General features: G+C 43.2%; 1 protein-coding gene across 1 annotated transcript in view; it reads left to right on the top strand.

Annotated features, from left to right (window-relative positions):
- The first annotated feature begins 2,390 nt into the window (after window positions 1–2,390).
- Window positions 2,391–15,974, top strand: part of PCYT1B (phosphate cytidylyltransferase 1B, choline) — a 126,036-nt gene continuing 112,452 nt past the window's right edge. The window contains exon 1 of the mRNA XM_047843662.1: window positions 2,391–2,731. Within this exon, the coding sequence (XP_047699618.1) occupies window positions 2,660–2,731 (72 nt within the window). The 5' untranslated portion in view covers window positions 2,391–2,659. The remainder of the gene's footprint in view (window positions 2,732–15,974) is intronic.

The raw sequence follows: 15,974 nt of genomic DNA, 5'->3' as shown, positions 1-15,974 counted from the left end.
GGGCAACTAGGTTCTACCCACTGACACAACTATCAGGGCTCTGGGGCACCCCTTGTATAGACCACAGGCGATTGTTCATAGGGATCATCTGAGACCATTTTAGTTTATGAGACTCTCAAAAGCAGAGAAGACCCCAGAAAGCTACCAATAAGTGTTCAGATAATAGACATCTTCATAATCCAAGGGTAAGTGACTTAATTCAATCACCTGGGCTAGATCTATGTTAAGAATACAGTACGTTGTTGTATTGGTGGCCCTGTCTCCATTCCATTTGCTTTGGAGTCAGAATTAATCAAAACCTATCCTCTCAACGTTCTAATGCTCAGGGCCAATAATCGCCTACTCTAAGCAGGAATTAACTGAGGGAATAGATTGGCAGCCCGTCTTCTTTTGGATGTGTGACAAGAAGCTTGGAAATATAATCAAATGCACTGTTATTCTAAGAGATGACAACAAGAGGCAATTTCAAAACAAGCCTCTCTTGTGAACCGTTGGGCCTTGATGACACAAGAGTGATTTTTCCATTACTGAGAAGAGTAAACAGTGCAAATACAGGTAGATGATGTTTTTCTGACAGCTGAGCCAGGTTTTACTTCACTTTCAGAGAAATCTTCTGTTAGAGTCCATCTGTACATGCTGTGTTGGTCCGGCCACATTTCAGTGGGTCCAGTGAATCACTCTGGGAGAAATAATGTGCCCAGGACTTGGGCTTTTCTTTTTCTCTTTTAGCTGACTACCTGGAACCCACCGCTGGAGTGTGGCTTACATCTGATGGCCAATCTTAGCCTCTTTGGGGGGATGAGCCATGGGGATAAGAACAGGGATGAGGGAAAGACACGGGAATGAAGAAGGATAAGGTATCCGAGAAAATGCTTGGGTCTGAATAGAATCATTGCAAATTGGGGGCTCTAGGGACCTGGGGGAGAGGTCTGACACAAATATAATATCTCTTTCCTTCCTCACTTCCTCAGTGACTCAGTTCCTCAGTCACTTCTAGGTCAAGTTCCACGAGATTTTCTCCCTATTGCCCTCTCAACTCCCCTCATGCTGGAGATTCTCTCCTACAGTCCTCACATTGTTTACCAAATAAGTATATCAGCCCTAGTTTAGTAAGCACAGCCACTATGAGATGTGGAGGAAGGGATTTAACATAGGAAATAGACCTGGCCCACTGTGGGAGGGGTGGGGGGAATGGAGGTCGGTGGGGCAATTGGATGATGGGACAAGTTAACCCATCTACAGTTACAAGCCCAGCATATACGGCTGCCAAAGTGCAGGAGGATCCCCCCGCCCCCAGGAAGCTCTGGGAAGCCGCTCCGACCTCCCTTGGGCTGGAGAAACGTCTGAGGGCGGACTCTGAGCTGCTGTTGCTTAACGGGGTCAGCGGTTAGTAAGATGATGGATCGAGACACAGAGCAAAGGGGAGTGAGGGTAATCTGGGACCTTCTGTCACCACTCCCAACCATGACAACCTTTGGAAATAATGACCACCTTACCCTCACCTTCCACATCTTGTATAAAATCCTCTTTTGGTCAACTCGAACCCAGAGCCGGAAGGGAAGGGGATCCCCGGGAATGGGATTCCAGCTGGCTAAGTCCGCACACTACACCCCACCATGCTAGGCAATGTAGCAGCGATTCACTGATAGAGCTTCTCCAGCAACCAGCCCAGCACCCGGACACAGAAAGGCTGGGATGGATGGATGGGTGCAAAGGTTGAAAGGCTCCTTTGACCGATCAGAGCGCGTTGTCTCATCCTGGAGAGTGTAATAGGTGAGCGAGTGACCAAGAGTTTTCCCGCTAGCGTGGAGCTTGGAAAATCTTTATGTGGCTAAGGCGAATTTAGATGGACAGCCATCTTCATTCTGAGCCAAGGTATGATACTCGTGTTAACAGCAGCACTTAAAAAGAATCTTGTCCAAAATGCCCCAGTACATGCATATTTAAAGAGTTCTTTTAACACACAATGGTATTTGAGGGGGAATTACCTTAACACAACTTGTGAAGATTCTACATTATTAAAATGCACAAGTTCACTTATCGGTGGTGATTAGAATGGCTCCTTGGCAGAGAAAATGTTTATTAGAATCAAAGTATGTAGGAGAGATTTCCTTTCTCTATCTTTATTCTCCCATTGAAAGAAAGTGTTGAAGTGTGTATTAACAGTTCAAGGTCTCGGCTACTTTTTATCTTGAAAAAAAGAGACAAAATGTTTGTCATTCCGGGAGCATAATCAGTTCAGCCGGCACACAATGACACAGTTAATTCACCAACGGAATTTGTTGCCATAGCTCCAGTGAGGGATAGGGGAGATAAAACAATGGCCTTTTTCACCAGTGCAGCTTTCACCACAACCTGCCTGTCCCCGCACGGCAGGCCATGATAGCGCCAGTCCAGAGCACAGCACTTGTCGATGAACAGCGGCCCAGAGGGGACAAGAGGAGGCCGGTGGCAAACAAAGCAGGAACACCCAGCACCTTGGATCTCTGCTCATTCGATCACTGGGACACGACTAGCTCCTCGGAGCTTGTGGTTCAGGTTCACCGTTGGTCAAGTGCTCCAGTAAATCCAGAGAAGGAAGATTTCATCCTGGGACTCAAAAGAACTCCAAAGAGAAGAGAGGACTCTAGGAGACGGGGAAAGCAGACCAGGAGCAGAAATGGTGGGCCACCAGCAATGCACCTTGGAACAGGATACCAGGGACCATGGCACTTCCAGATCCTGGCGCAAGGTAACAGACATGCTTTCTTAGTGATCTTCGCCTGTTTGAATATCGAAGTAGGTCCCCAAAGTAAAGCCCTATGTATCTGTGAGTGTAACGGACCTGCGCTAATTAATATAGTCCCTCTCAACATGGAAATCTTATCCTTTCCATCTTCAGGTGATAAAAAAGAAAAGTTGGGGCTCCTGTTTGTTTATCCCCTTACTGACTATGCAGGATCCCTGGATAGAGTTAGATGACAGGAACAGCTTCTCTTTCTGAAAAGCAGTCAAATCAGGATGAGGAAATGTAGGTGGTTCCAGGCAAAGAATGACGCTGTGTGAGCCTGAGGGCGTTGGAGAACCGAGGTAACAAAGTGCTCATTACCCTATAGAATGAGAAAGTTTCCTCTTAGAAAAGTCACAACATCCTGACATCCGTTTCTGAATTTCTCGTTGTGCAATTATCACAGAAGTGAGACCACCTCGTATGGTCTTGCCTTGTGGGGCATTGAGTGCCTAAGGGAATGTGCATTTTAGTGGAGTCCTATTAAATCAAATGAATTCTAGATGGAAAAAGCTTAGGTGGTCAGAGGAAATAGTAAGAAGGCTTTCAGGTGATGTGAAGGAGAGGTTAGGACCGGGGGAAGCTTCCTGGCAATGACATAATGTTCCTGCTTTACAGTAAAGGTGGTTTCACGCCACACCCTGACAGCAGTTTCTTGGGTCTCAAGACACCAGCTCTGCTCTTGCTTGTATCGGCACTCCTTCGAAAGCTCCCCATCCCCCTCAGAGCGAGCAGGGCTGGCTGGTTCAAGCACCCCATGCCTCAGAAAGTAGTCTAGGCCCACAGCCACTGGGCACCTGGGCAACACGGCTAGGAGAGCAATTCCTCTATTCGATCCCTTCCCCATTGGCCCCAGTATTGTCTCAGATTTGGAAAAAGTGTACATGTTGGGGACTCATGAGTTTTACCAGCTCATTTTATTGTGTAAATGGGGGGATAAGGATGCATTTCAGTCCTTCATTTATTCTTTCTTCCACATCTCATTCCAAAAATAGATTTGACATGGTATTAAAACAACTAAAGAGATTCAGTTCTTGACTGGTACAGATATGGAAAGTTGAGATGATCTTTCTCTGTCCAGTCACAGAGAATTAAATCTGTGCAAATAATCACTCCGTATTCCCATCCCTTTTGTGAGTTGAAAAATAACCAAGGTCTTCTAATCTCATGGGTCTCCCAATAGCATCACTTAATATACTAACGGCTACAGTTTTGGAGCGCCTGGCTGGCTCAGTTGGTGGAGCCTGCAACTCTTGGTTTCAGGGGTGTGAGTTCAAGCCCCAAATTGGGTGTAGAGATTACCTAAAAATAAAATCTTTAGGGGCACCTGCGTGGCTCAGTCAATTAAGGGTCTGACTCTTGATATCAGCTCTGGTCATGATCTCACAGTCATGACATCAAGCTCTATATTGGGTTCTGCGCTGAGCATGGAGCCTGCTTAAGATTCTCTCTCTCCTTCACTCTTGGCGCCTCCCTGCCCGATAAATAAATGAACTTAAAAAAATAAAATCTTAAAAAAAGAGCAGCTGCAATTTTTGGTCCTTAGTAGGTGGCACGCCCTGTGGTAAGTACGTTGGGTGTCTTATTTCATGTGATTACGTCCAGCAAAAGTGCCTGAGCTCCTGACTACTTCCCTATTCTGCTAATCTGTGCTTTACTTTCTTCACTTACATGGGCTGGGTTTATTTAGCCTCCTCGGGCAAGCATGAATTACTCTATTAATTATAACAATGACGAAGAAGTGATTGTGTTGACATTTTAATCAGCCTTTTGGGTTCTCGGTGTACTTTTCATACAAAAGCTGACCTCAACTTCTATAAATTTAACTTCCTGACTCCCACCTCTCTTGCTCACCATACACTGATACCCCCAAGCTAATAGTACTGCTTACCAACTGATAGTTGTAAACATTGTCATTAAATATTTTATCGGAACAATGAGGATAATTCTGAATTTAATAATATTTATGAGTTCTCTAGGAATGCGAACACCCTTTAAATGAGAGAGCCGGTTATTCATTTTGCACATATTTAACTTCGGTACTTGATCGGCACTTATTTGGAAATAGGAGAATGCCTGGATACATCTCAATTCCTCTTACTCCAAATCCCGTCAGGTCGACGTTATTTACATTCTCGTTTTCAAGTGAGAAACTTCGAGCTCACAGAAGTTAAGTAAATTGCCAAAGGTAGTAAGTGTACAGCTAAGATTCAGGATCTTGGAATACATTTTCACTTTTTCTAAATGTTTATTTTTGAAAGAGAGAGAGAGAGAGAGCTCGTGAGCTGGGGAGGGGCAGAGAGAGAGGGAGAGAGAGAATCTCAAGCGGGCGCCACACTATCAGCGTGGAGCCCGACTTGGAGCTCGAACTCACGAACCATGAGATTATGACCAGAGTTGAAATCGAGACTCATTCAGGTGCCCCCGTTTTCACTTTTTCTTTAAGCCTGCACTGTCATTTAAGATAGCCACGAACCACATATGGCTGTTTAAATTTATTTATTTATTTTTATTTATTTATTTTTTTTTTAAATTTTTTTTTCAACGTTTATTTATTTTTGGGACAGAGAGAGACAGAGCATGAACGGGGGAGGGGCAGAGAGAGAGGGAGACACAGAATCGGAAGCAGGCTCCAGGCTCTGAGCCATCAGCCCAGAGCCCGACGCGGGGCTCGAACTCACGGACCGCGAGATCGTGACCTGGCTGAAGTCGGACGCTTAACCGACTGCGCCACCCAGGCGCCCCATGTTTAAATTTAAATTTTAGTTTAGGGGCACCTGTGTGGCTCAATCGGTTAAGCATCCAACTTTGGCTCAGGATATGATCTTGTGGTCTGTGAGTTCAAGCCCCCCCGTCAGGCTCTGTGCTGACGGCTCAGAGCCTGGATCCTGCTTTGGAGTCTGTGTCTGCCTCTCTCTCTCTCTCTCTCTCTCTCTCTCTCTCTCTTTCTCTCCCTCTCAAAAATAAATAAACATTAAAACATTTTTTAATTTAAATTTTAGTTTAAATTAAATAAAATTTAAAATTTAGTTCCTCAGTGGCAGTAGCCACATTTCAAGTGCTCAGTAGCCACGTGTGGCTAGTGACTACCTCATGTGGATGGCTAGACAGCACAGATATAGAATATTACATCACTGCAGAAAGTTCTATTGGATAATACTGCTTTAAGTTGTAGTATCTCTTTTCAATATGTTGACACATGTCCTCAAAATATATTGCAGTACTGTTATAAGTAATATGGATTTAATATTTTACAGAAAAATTTCATTCATTGGAAGTCTCCTCATTTGCATAGCACCAAGTTAACTTTGATCTGCAAATTAATAATATAGATAAGAGTCAAGGAGACGTTAAACACACTTCAGAGGCCAAAGATTTTTAAGCACCATCAAATAACTCCAGAAGCACTCACTTAGATGCAAGCAATTGATATGATAATTACACATCATTTTTATTTATTCATTAAAACAGGATCCCCTAAGGTGCCCTGGTAGGAAATAATATGGTTAGCCTAGTGCTTTATAGCAAATCTTCTGCTATTTCTAAATTCTATGGAAAATCATTTTATACTACTGATTTACCTTCCTCTCTTCCTTTGGGTCATTAAGTAAATTGGTAGCATAAAATACTATCACAGTGAAATTTTTATTAGCTCAAGATCTAATTCTATTTTTTTTTTAATTTTTTTTTCAACGTTTATTTATTTTTGGGACAGAGAGAGACAGAGCATGAACGGGGGAGGGGCAGAAACAGAGGGAGACACAGAATCGGAAACAGGCTCCAGGCTCTGAGCCATCAGCCCAGAGCCCGATGCGGGGCTCGAACTCACGGACCGCGAGATCGTGACCTGGCTGAAGTCGGACGCTTTACCGACTGCGCCACCCAGGCGCCCCAACTCAAGATCTAATTCTAAAACCCTCCCTTCTTCCACTCTATCCCAGGATACCCCGGAAGGAGTGTCCCTGGGGGCCCCTCATAGACCCTGGAACATAGGAGGGGTTTGATAAATATCTGTTGATTGACAGAGACAGTTCTTTCAAGATGCCACTTATAAGAGTGGACTCCGATTTTCTACATAGAATTCATGGATCAAAATGAAAACTGTCTTCCATTTCTTCTTTTCCCTTTACCAATCTTTGCTGCAAAGTCTTCATTGTGAGATAAGGGGTTCCTATTTCTGAGAAAAAGATGCCTTGCAGGCATTCAGGTCTGAGGGTGGGAGTGAGCAGTGTGATCCTATGTGAAAATTTGGAACCAAATCTGTGAGCTTCTTCAGAAAAGAGAGCTGCCTTCCCAAGGCACCAGCCATCATTTGGGCCCATCAGTTCTTTTTTTTTTTTTTAATGTTTATTTACTTTTTGAGAGAGTGGATGCGAGTGAGCCCGCAGAATGGGGGAAGGGTAGAGAGAGAGAGGGAGAGAGAGAATCCCAAGCAGGCTCCACGCTGATAAGGCAGAGCCCTGACTTGGGGCTTGAACTCACAAACCTATGAGATCATGACCTAAGCCAAAACCAAGAGTCAGACACTCAACCGACTAAATCACCCAGGCACCCCAGGCACCATCAGTTCTTAAGCAGTATGTTGAGGGGTGCCTGGATGGCCCAGTTGGTTAAGTGTTCAACTTCAGCTCAGGTCATGATCTCACGGTTCGTGGGTTCAAGCCTTGTGTCAGGTTGTGAGCTGAAAGCTTGAGCCTGCTTCAGAGTCTGTGTCTCCCTCTCTCCCTCTGTCCTTCCCCTGCTTGTGCTATCTCTCTCTCAAAAATAAATAAATAAAGATTAAACAAGACCAGTATGTTGAACACATTTGCCAGGTACTGTGCTGGCTCTAGGTAACAGGATAGAAGAAGAGAATTTTGAGTTATTTAGAGAAGAATGACCCTTGAATTTCTAAATCTTTAGTGGTTTCTTGCAAGCTTGCTTGAAGTGGTCATTCCAAACATGGAAAAAACTCAATTCCTCAGTTTAGCAGTTAGCTTCAAAGAATATGATTTGTCACTTCCTTGTCTTCTGTACGAAAAATTTCTAGTGTAAGCCATAAGCAAAGAAAGAGAAAATCATTGAAACAATATAAATGCATTTGGAATAGTTAGTCTTTATTTGGAGGGAATTAAACAATTTGGAACAGTCCAAATTCATGAAGTTTAGATATCTGAGCATCTTTTTTTTAAATTTTTTTTTAACGTTTATTTATTTTTGGGACAGAGAGAGACAGAGCATGAATGGGGGAGGGGCAGAGAGAGAGGGAGACACAGAATCAGAAGCAGGCTCCAGGCTCCGAGCCACCAGCCCAGAGCCCGGCGTGGGGCTCGAAGTCATGGACCGCGAGATCGTGACCTGAGCCGAAGTCGGACGCTCAACCAACTGAGCCACCCAGGCGCCCCTAAAGCCACTTAGGGCAAATAGATATTACATTTTTACTTTTTGTTCCGTAACACAATTAGGGCTTTTTTCCTCTCATCCATCTGCAATTCCTCCGCCTGAATCCTAGTATTACAAGAGCGGCATGTATTTGTACAACCTGCAGCTAACTCACTGCAGTCTTTGTCTCCTTTGGAGACTACATGGTAGACCTATCCAAGGGTCACACGCCATGCTGACCCAGTTAACAGATGTATAATCACTGGCATCGGCTGCTCTGCTGATAGCTCTCACTCTGAAAATTGACAGGTAGTGCACATGCTGTATGTCTGTTGCAATTGAATCTGGGTTTCTAGAAGACACTAATCTCTCTTGCTAAACTATGGCTCCCCATCCACCGTGGTCCACTAAGGCAAGCCTTGACTAGTATGCATTTTGGAAATCTTACCAGCTCACCCAAATGGCTCAATTAGCACACGAAAAGATGTGGAGTAAGAGGTGAAACCTGTGTCTGTTGAAATCTGGGGTTCTTCTGGTCTTCCCAGTACTGGAAACTATGGGAAGAAAAGGAATCTTATTGGTTTCTCTTATTTTTGTCCTTTATTCTCAGGGAGTTGGGACCAGCTCTCAAATACCATGGAGCAAAGGATATACAAGAACTGGCATAAAATTAATCTTGCCCTTGGGGAGCCTGGGTGGCTCAATTGGTTAAGCATCCGGCTTCTGCTCAGGTCATGATCTTGCAGTCCATGGGTTCGAGTCCCACGTCAGGCTCTGTGCTGACAGCTCAGAGCATGGAGCCTGGTTCAGATTCTGTGTCTCCCTCTCTTTCTGACCCTCCCCCGTCCATGCTCTGTCTCTCTCTGTCTCAAAAATAAATAAATGTTAAAAAAAATTTTTTTAATGAATCTTGCCCCATTCTTGCAGTGAGGATTTATAATGTGAAAAACATACTCTTTATTTCAATCTTGCCCCAGGCATTAGAGCATTTTATTTTTTTATTTTAGTATTTTTATTTTTTGAAGTAATCGCTGTGCCCAACATGGGGCCTGAACTCATAACCTTGAGATCAAGAGTCACATGTTCTACTGACTGAGCCAGTCAGGTGCCCCTATTAGAGCATTATAAAATTCTCTTGGGCTTTTCATGAACTAGAAATTTTTTCTTTCTCTCCCTCTATCTCACATATACACACACACGCACACACACGTGCACACACAGATACACACATGGAAAGAAAAAAGAAAGGAAAAAAATGGAAAGTGTGGCCCAGGACAAAAAGAAAAATAATATCTGTTTCAAATGTGTCTTCTTCAGTTCCATTAAGTCATAGAAAAAAGTAAGAGGAATTTAAATGATAATTCTTTTAAAAGCGAAGATGGTAAGATTAGATTTTTAATAGTACCATCATATTTACTAAAAAACAAACAAAATATCTTTCAGAGTTTGCCCTACCTATATATTCCTGCTCTATACATTCTTTGAGAGTGTAGACTATCACATCTTGGATGCATGGCTCCTGATGTACTGTAGATGCTCAGTAAGTGTTTGTTGAATCAATGAAAGGAATTTAAATCCCTGTTTATTCTCTATCCTCCTTGCCCAGGGAGAATCCTGTGTTTGTTCATCTAAGGTCAACTCTAGGTTGTCCCGGAGAATGAATGAATTTCAACCCAGTCTATAAGGCATGCATCATTGTTGGGTAGACCCACTTCAACTTGACTCCAGCATCTAAATTGAATGACTTGATCATTAACACCAGCCACAAAGATGGAGTAATCACTATTTACAGGACTTTCCACCCCAAACCCTGCCAGACTCCTAGGTTTGCTGGAGGTTTGTGATATCTCAAGGCAAGGTGGGATCTGCTCAGAGACACCAGAGGTGGCTGACTCTCTCTCTACAGTTTTTCCTTGGCTTCCCCTGCGATGTGCACAGCAGGCTCAGCCTCCAGGAGACATGGGTCAGGCTTGTACACAAATCTGTCCCATAAATTCCTTGCCATGTGGCTACTACACCTTCCCTGAAGAGGGCAATTGAAGGAAGCTTGTAAGTATCACACAAGGAATTCAGCACACAAATGGAGAATTAATAAAAGAGTTTTGTAGGGTTTTCTCCATTCTACAAGGTAGGAGAGTAGCACAGTAGAAGTCTTCTTACCATATACAATGGGGACCGATAGGTTGGTTAATTGAAAAATAAAATGTCTCTGATAAAGACTTGTTTAAAAAAATGATAAATATATGCATTAAATATTTTTAAATTTAAAATAATATATTATTACTTTGCCAATCCTTTAATTGGACCACCGATTAGAACTCTGTGTCGTCTTTTCTTTATTGAGCATCACATAGGCAATGTCTATGATTTCCATTTTGGGTTTATTCTAAATGAAGTGAAACTTAAGATATTTTTAAAAAATGGAATATAATTCAATACTCCTAATTCTATACCATACCTAATTCAGTAGTAGTTTTTAAAAGCCACATGACTGCTTCTTGTCTTTTGAAAACAATTTAGTCTTAAAAATACTTTTTGCATCATTTTTATCAGTTTCCATAACATTTAATTAAATTGCATCATTTCCGTCACAGTGGCCATAAACAGGGTGGAGGAAAGTTCAGTTAACTCTTGTAAAATGTAAAACTCAACTTTTCAGAGCTAATCTACCCAGGCATTCTCAAGAGGAGCTTACTACCAGACAGAAGCATTCAGAGTACTCTTAGGGTCCATAGGGAAAATGGAGGGCACTGGTTAATTCTGCAGGTTGGTTAACCTGGAGGTTGATTTAAGGGAATCACTACTGTTCCTCTCTGGCCATAAAATGTTAAAAATAATAGTAATCACAACAGGAAGGAAATCTTGTGTTTGTCTTCCATGCTTCAGGTATACTGCATTATTTAATGAGCACCTCCTTTGTGACTGGCACTCAGGAGATTCAAAGAGACGTTCTTTTCAAGATATAAGCCATTAAATTGTTAAAAAACTCACTAAAAACCAATTCGTTGTTTTTTAGTATATTCACAGGGTTACGCAAACTGCGACACATTTTATTTTTAGAGGACTTTCATCACCACCTCCAAAAACTGCACTCAGTAGCAGTCAGTCCCTCCCCAGTCCCCCCAATAGCCCCAGTACTAGAAAACCACTCATCGATTTCTCTTACGTGGATTTGCCTTTTCTAGACATTTTACAGAGGTGGAATCATACAACATGTCGTCTTTTGTGTCTGGCTTCTTTCAGTGAGTTTATCTTTTCAAGGTCCATTCATGTTGTATCATGGATCTGTACTTCATCCTTTTTTATGGCCAAATAATATTCCATTGTATGGATAAACCACTATTTGTTTCTCCATTCACCAGGCAGTGGACATTTGGGTTGCTTGCACTTCTTGGTTATTGTGAATAATGCTATGACATTTGTGTACAAGATTTTCGTGAACACATGTTTTCAATACTCTCGGGTAAATACCTAGGCGTGGAATTGGTAGGTCAAATGGTAACTCTATTTTTAACTTTTTGAGGAACTGCCAATTACATTCCACCAGCAGTGTATGAGGGTTCCGATTTCTCCACATCCTCACCAACTCTTGTTATTTTCCATTTTCAATATTTTAGCCATCCTAGTGGGTGTGAGGTGGTGTCCCATTGTGGTTTTGGTTTGCATGTCCCTAATGGCTAAAGAGGTTGTGCATTGTTCACATATCTATTGGCCATTTGTGTATCTTCTTTGGAGAAACGTCTTTTCAAATCCTTTGCCCATTTTGAATTGTGTTATTTCTTGCAAAGATCCATCTTTGCCTTAAAGCAAGGTTTCTCAGCTTTGGCATTATTGACAATTTGGGTTGGTTAATTCTTCGCTATGGGGGGTTTTCTTGTGCGTTGTAGCATGTTTACAGCGTCCTTAGTCTTTACCCACCAGATGTCAGTAGCACCCCCCAAGTTGTAACAATCAAAACTTTGTCCAGGGGCACCTGGCTGGCTCACTCGGCGGAGCATGCAACTCTTGATCTCAGGGTTGTAATTTCGAGCGCCACGTTAGGTGTAGAGATTACTTAAGAATAAAATCTTAGTGGCATCTGGATGGTTCAGTCATTTAAGCATCTGACTCTCGATTTCGGCTCAGGTCGTGATCTCACAGTCGTGCGATGGAGCCCTGCATTGGCTCTGGACATGGAGCCTGCTTAGGATTCTCTCCCTTTTCCTCTGCACCCCCCCCCCCAACAAATAAATAAATAAATAAAATCTTAAAAACAACAACAACTGTGTCCAGACACTACAAAATCACCCTTGGGGAGCGGGATACAAATTATCCCTAAGTAAAGGACCGCTGCTCTAAAAGGTCCTCCTGTGCAGCTAAGAAACACTCACATAGAAACGTAACTGAGCTTTAGGGGAGTGCTGGAGGCAGAAGCCCGTGGGAGGGTTGAGGATGATGTAAGAAAGTGGATGGATCCTGGAGGTACGAACTGATCTTCCCAAGCCTGGTTGATGGGTTAATTAACAAGAGGAGAGACAGATGTCAAGGTTACAAGTGAGAATTAGGTAACATCATGAGATAAATAATGATTCAATATAATCACACCAAAGGAGTCGTAAGTTTGTATACAAAAGTATCAAAAGTGTGGTACATCTAGATTATGGGGTTTATGAGGTGAATTTACTCTGAGCTGGTCTCTGGAAAGAGTGTCATCCCCTGATGCTCCTAGGCGTGAAGCATAAGTACCTGTTAAGTGGCCTTTCCCTGTTAGCCCTTGGCTTCATTTCTCCTGTTAGTCTCGTCTGGGGCGGGGGCGGGGGGGATGTGTGCACATCTGTCTCAGACCCAGTGCTGGGTTTCAAGGAACAGTAGCCGCTGAGCTAGCTTTTTCAGTAGGGCAAATGCAAAAGTCTATCTAATAGAACCCACAGAAAGCTGAAAAGCAAGGAAAGGAACAGGAGCAGCTTGACAAGGCCTTGGAAAGGCTCATTTGCAGACATATTTACTCTAATCCCCTGATCTACTCAGTTGGCATCTCTTAGTTCTAATTTCTGAAAGAGGGAATCTGAAGATCTGAGGAACCACTGAACAGCCCAAGGCTTGGTTTCTTCATCAGGTGTCCCAACCCAATTCCCTGGGCTGGGGGCTGGGGGCTGTATTCATAGAAGGGGTGGAGTGAGTTGAGGGCCAGATAGAGTAAAAGGAACTACCTCATAGATGCTTAAGCATTTCTACCACCTGTACAGATTCCCCACCCCACTGTTCATCTTCTCAAACGTGTTTGCCCCATTGCCGCGTGACACACATGACACGTCTCACAGGAATAGCCTTGCTATTGTTTGCCAGTAGAATACAGTTACCACCATTTACCTATGGCCCTGTGGTCTTGAGGTCAAGTATCTTTATTTTTTTTATTTAAAAAATTTTTTTAACATTTATTCATTTTTGAAAGGCAGAGAGAGCACAAACGGGGGAGGGGCAGAGAGAGAGGGAGACACAGAAACAGAAGCAGGCTCCAGGCTCTGAGCTACCAGCACAGAGCCTGATGCGGGGCTTGAACTCATGGACCGCGAGATCATGACCTGAGCCAAAGTTGGCCACTTAATCGACTGAGCCACCCAGGCGCCCCTCTTTATTTATTTTTTTTTTTAATTTTTTTTTCAACATTTATTTATTTTTGGGACAGAGAGAGACAGAGCATGAACGGGGGAGGGGCAGAGAGAGAGGGAGACACAGAATCGGAAACAGGCTCCAGGCTCTGAGCCATCAGCCCAGAGCCTGACGCGGGGCTCGAACTCACGGGCCGCGAGATCGTGACCTGGCTGAAGTCGGACGCTTAACCGACTGCGCCACCCAGGCGCCCCTCTTTATTTTTTTTTAAAGTCATCGCTGTACCCAGTATGGGGCTTGAACTCACAACCCTGAGATCAAGGGTCACGCGCTCTACCACCTGAGCCAGCCAGGCACCCCAGGCATCTTGCCTTTAAAAGGTGGATGTGGGATGGGGGGCAAATTATCCATAATGTTTTCTATTGAATAACGACATTGTAGGCAGGTGTCATTGAAACTAAGGTGAACTATTTTAACACGAAAAATATATCTGTTGGGGAGCGCTGTCTGCATCCCCTTCATCCCAATCCTCCCCCTTTGGCGTCACAGTTGGGAATAAAGACTACTAGGCTGTTGAGAGACCGTACCTCCTTCCCACTGGTTAATAAAGTGATGCCCTGCCTTCACAGCCTATTAATTAAGAAGGTAATCAGTGCATGCTTCAAGTTTGCTATTTGAAACTCAAAGGCAATAAAATCAGAACACTACTCAGATTTTTTTCTCTTCAAGAAATGAATAACAAATTAGGGCCACAGAGCTAGAGTAATCACATTTTGAATGATTTCTCCTGAGCATGTCTTTAATAACCTGTATGTGTGGATAAGAAGAACAAAGAAAGGTAAAGTTAATTATCTAGGAAAAGCTTCATCAAGGAGCTTTGGTCACGTTAGCCCAGGGTTTCTCAACCTTGGTATTGATGATATTGGGGGCCAGACAATTCCTCGTTGTGGGGAGCAATCCTGTGCATATAGTGGGTTGTTCAGCAACATCGCTGGTCTCCAGCCAGTACCCCTGGTCTCTACAGTATAGCCTAGTAGCACCGCCCCACCCAAGTCTTGACAACCAAAAATGTTTCCAGACATGGTGACATGTCCTCTGTGGGGCAAAATCATCCTGGATTGAGAACTAATGAATTAATCATATATGTTCTTCTTACTCCTCATTCCTCTGGGGTCCCTCTAGGGTTTGTTGTTGTTGGTTTTTTTTTTTTAATTTTTAACTTTACAGAAGGAGAGAGAGGGGGTGGAGGAGAAGGGCAGAGGAAGAGAGAGGATCCCAAGCAGGCTGCACACTCAGCGCAGAGCCCGACTCAGGGGTCAATCTCACAACCCCAAGATCACGACCTGAACGGAAATCAAGAGTCAGGTGCACAACCAAGTGAGCGACTCAGCCTCCGAGTTGGTTGTTTTAAACCCTTAGAACCAAACGTTTTATACCAGCGCCATCTACACTTTTCCAGGGAATGGTTTGAAAAGAAATTGGCTGGATCAAAATTACTCGTCAAAGTGACAAGAAGAGCTCTTTCCATTTCTGAATTGAAGAGTAGCAAACAAAAAGAACAAAGGAAGGAGGTCTGAGAAAGGTATATATGTAAAACACTCAGCTAAACACTTATATTTAATCCCTATGAAACCCTCAGGGGCATAATTAGTCTTATTTTATTGGTGAGGAAACTGAGGTTTAGAGAAGTTACATAATTTGCTCAAGAACGCAGTTTGTAATTTGGTAGTGGAACTACAAGCCGGATGGCAAATTTGTTCCCATCTGCAGATTGCCTCAGTACATGCACTTAAAGTGTTAGACATCTCATAAAGCAAGGTGACCGATTTTTATCTTTTTAAAAAGAAATACAGCTTTTGGGGTGCCTGGCTGCCTCAGTCAGTAGAGCATGTGACTCTAGATTTCAGGGCTGTGAGTTCCAACCCCACACTGGGCATGAAGTCTACTTTAAAAAAAAGTAAAAAAATTGTAAATACAGCTTGTATTATCAATAGTTTTTAACATATGCAGAATTAGACAAAACAGTATCTCCCCATTTGTGCTGTTCATGTACTTGTCGTGCAGCTTCAGTAACAATCAGCCCACTACTAATATTGTTTCATGCAGAGCTTCTCAACCTTGGCATTGACATTCTGGGCAGATCGTTGTACACACACCAGACAAGGCGAAACTAAAGCTGAGTTCTGACTGACTTGACTGGTAAAAGTACATTGAGTCGCTTTGGGATTCAGACAGTTTATTACTTACTTAGTGAAAG

This window comes from Prionailurus viverrinus, chromosome X (assembly GCF_022837055.1).
Source record: "Prionailurus viverrinus isolate Anna chromosome X, UM_Priviv_1.0, whole genome shotgun sequence".
NCBI classification, from domain to species: Eukaryota; Metazoa; Chordata; class Mammalia; order Carnivora; family Felidae; genus Prionailurus; species Prionailurus viverrinus.
Note: the sequence above shows the minus strand (reverse complement) of the source record. Positions and strands in the feature narration are given on the sequence as shown.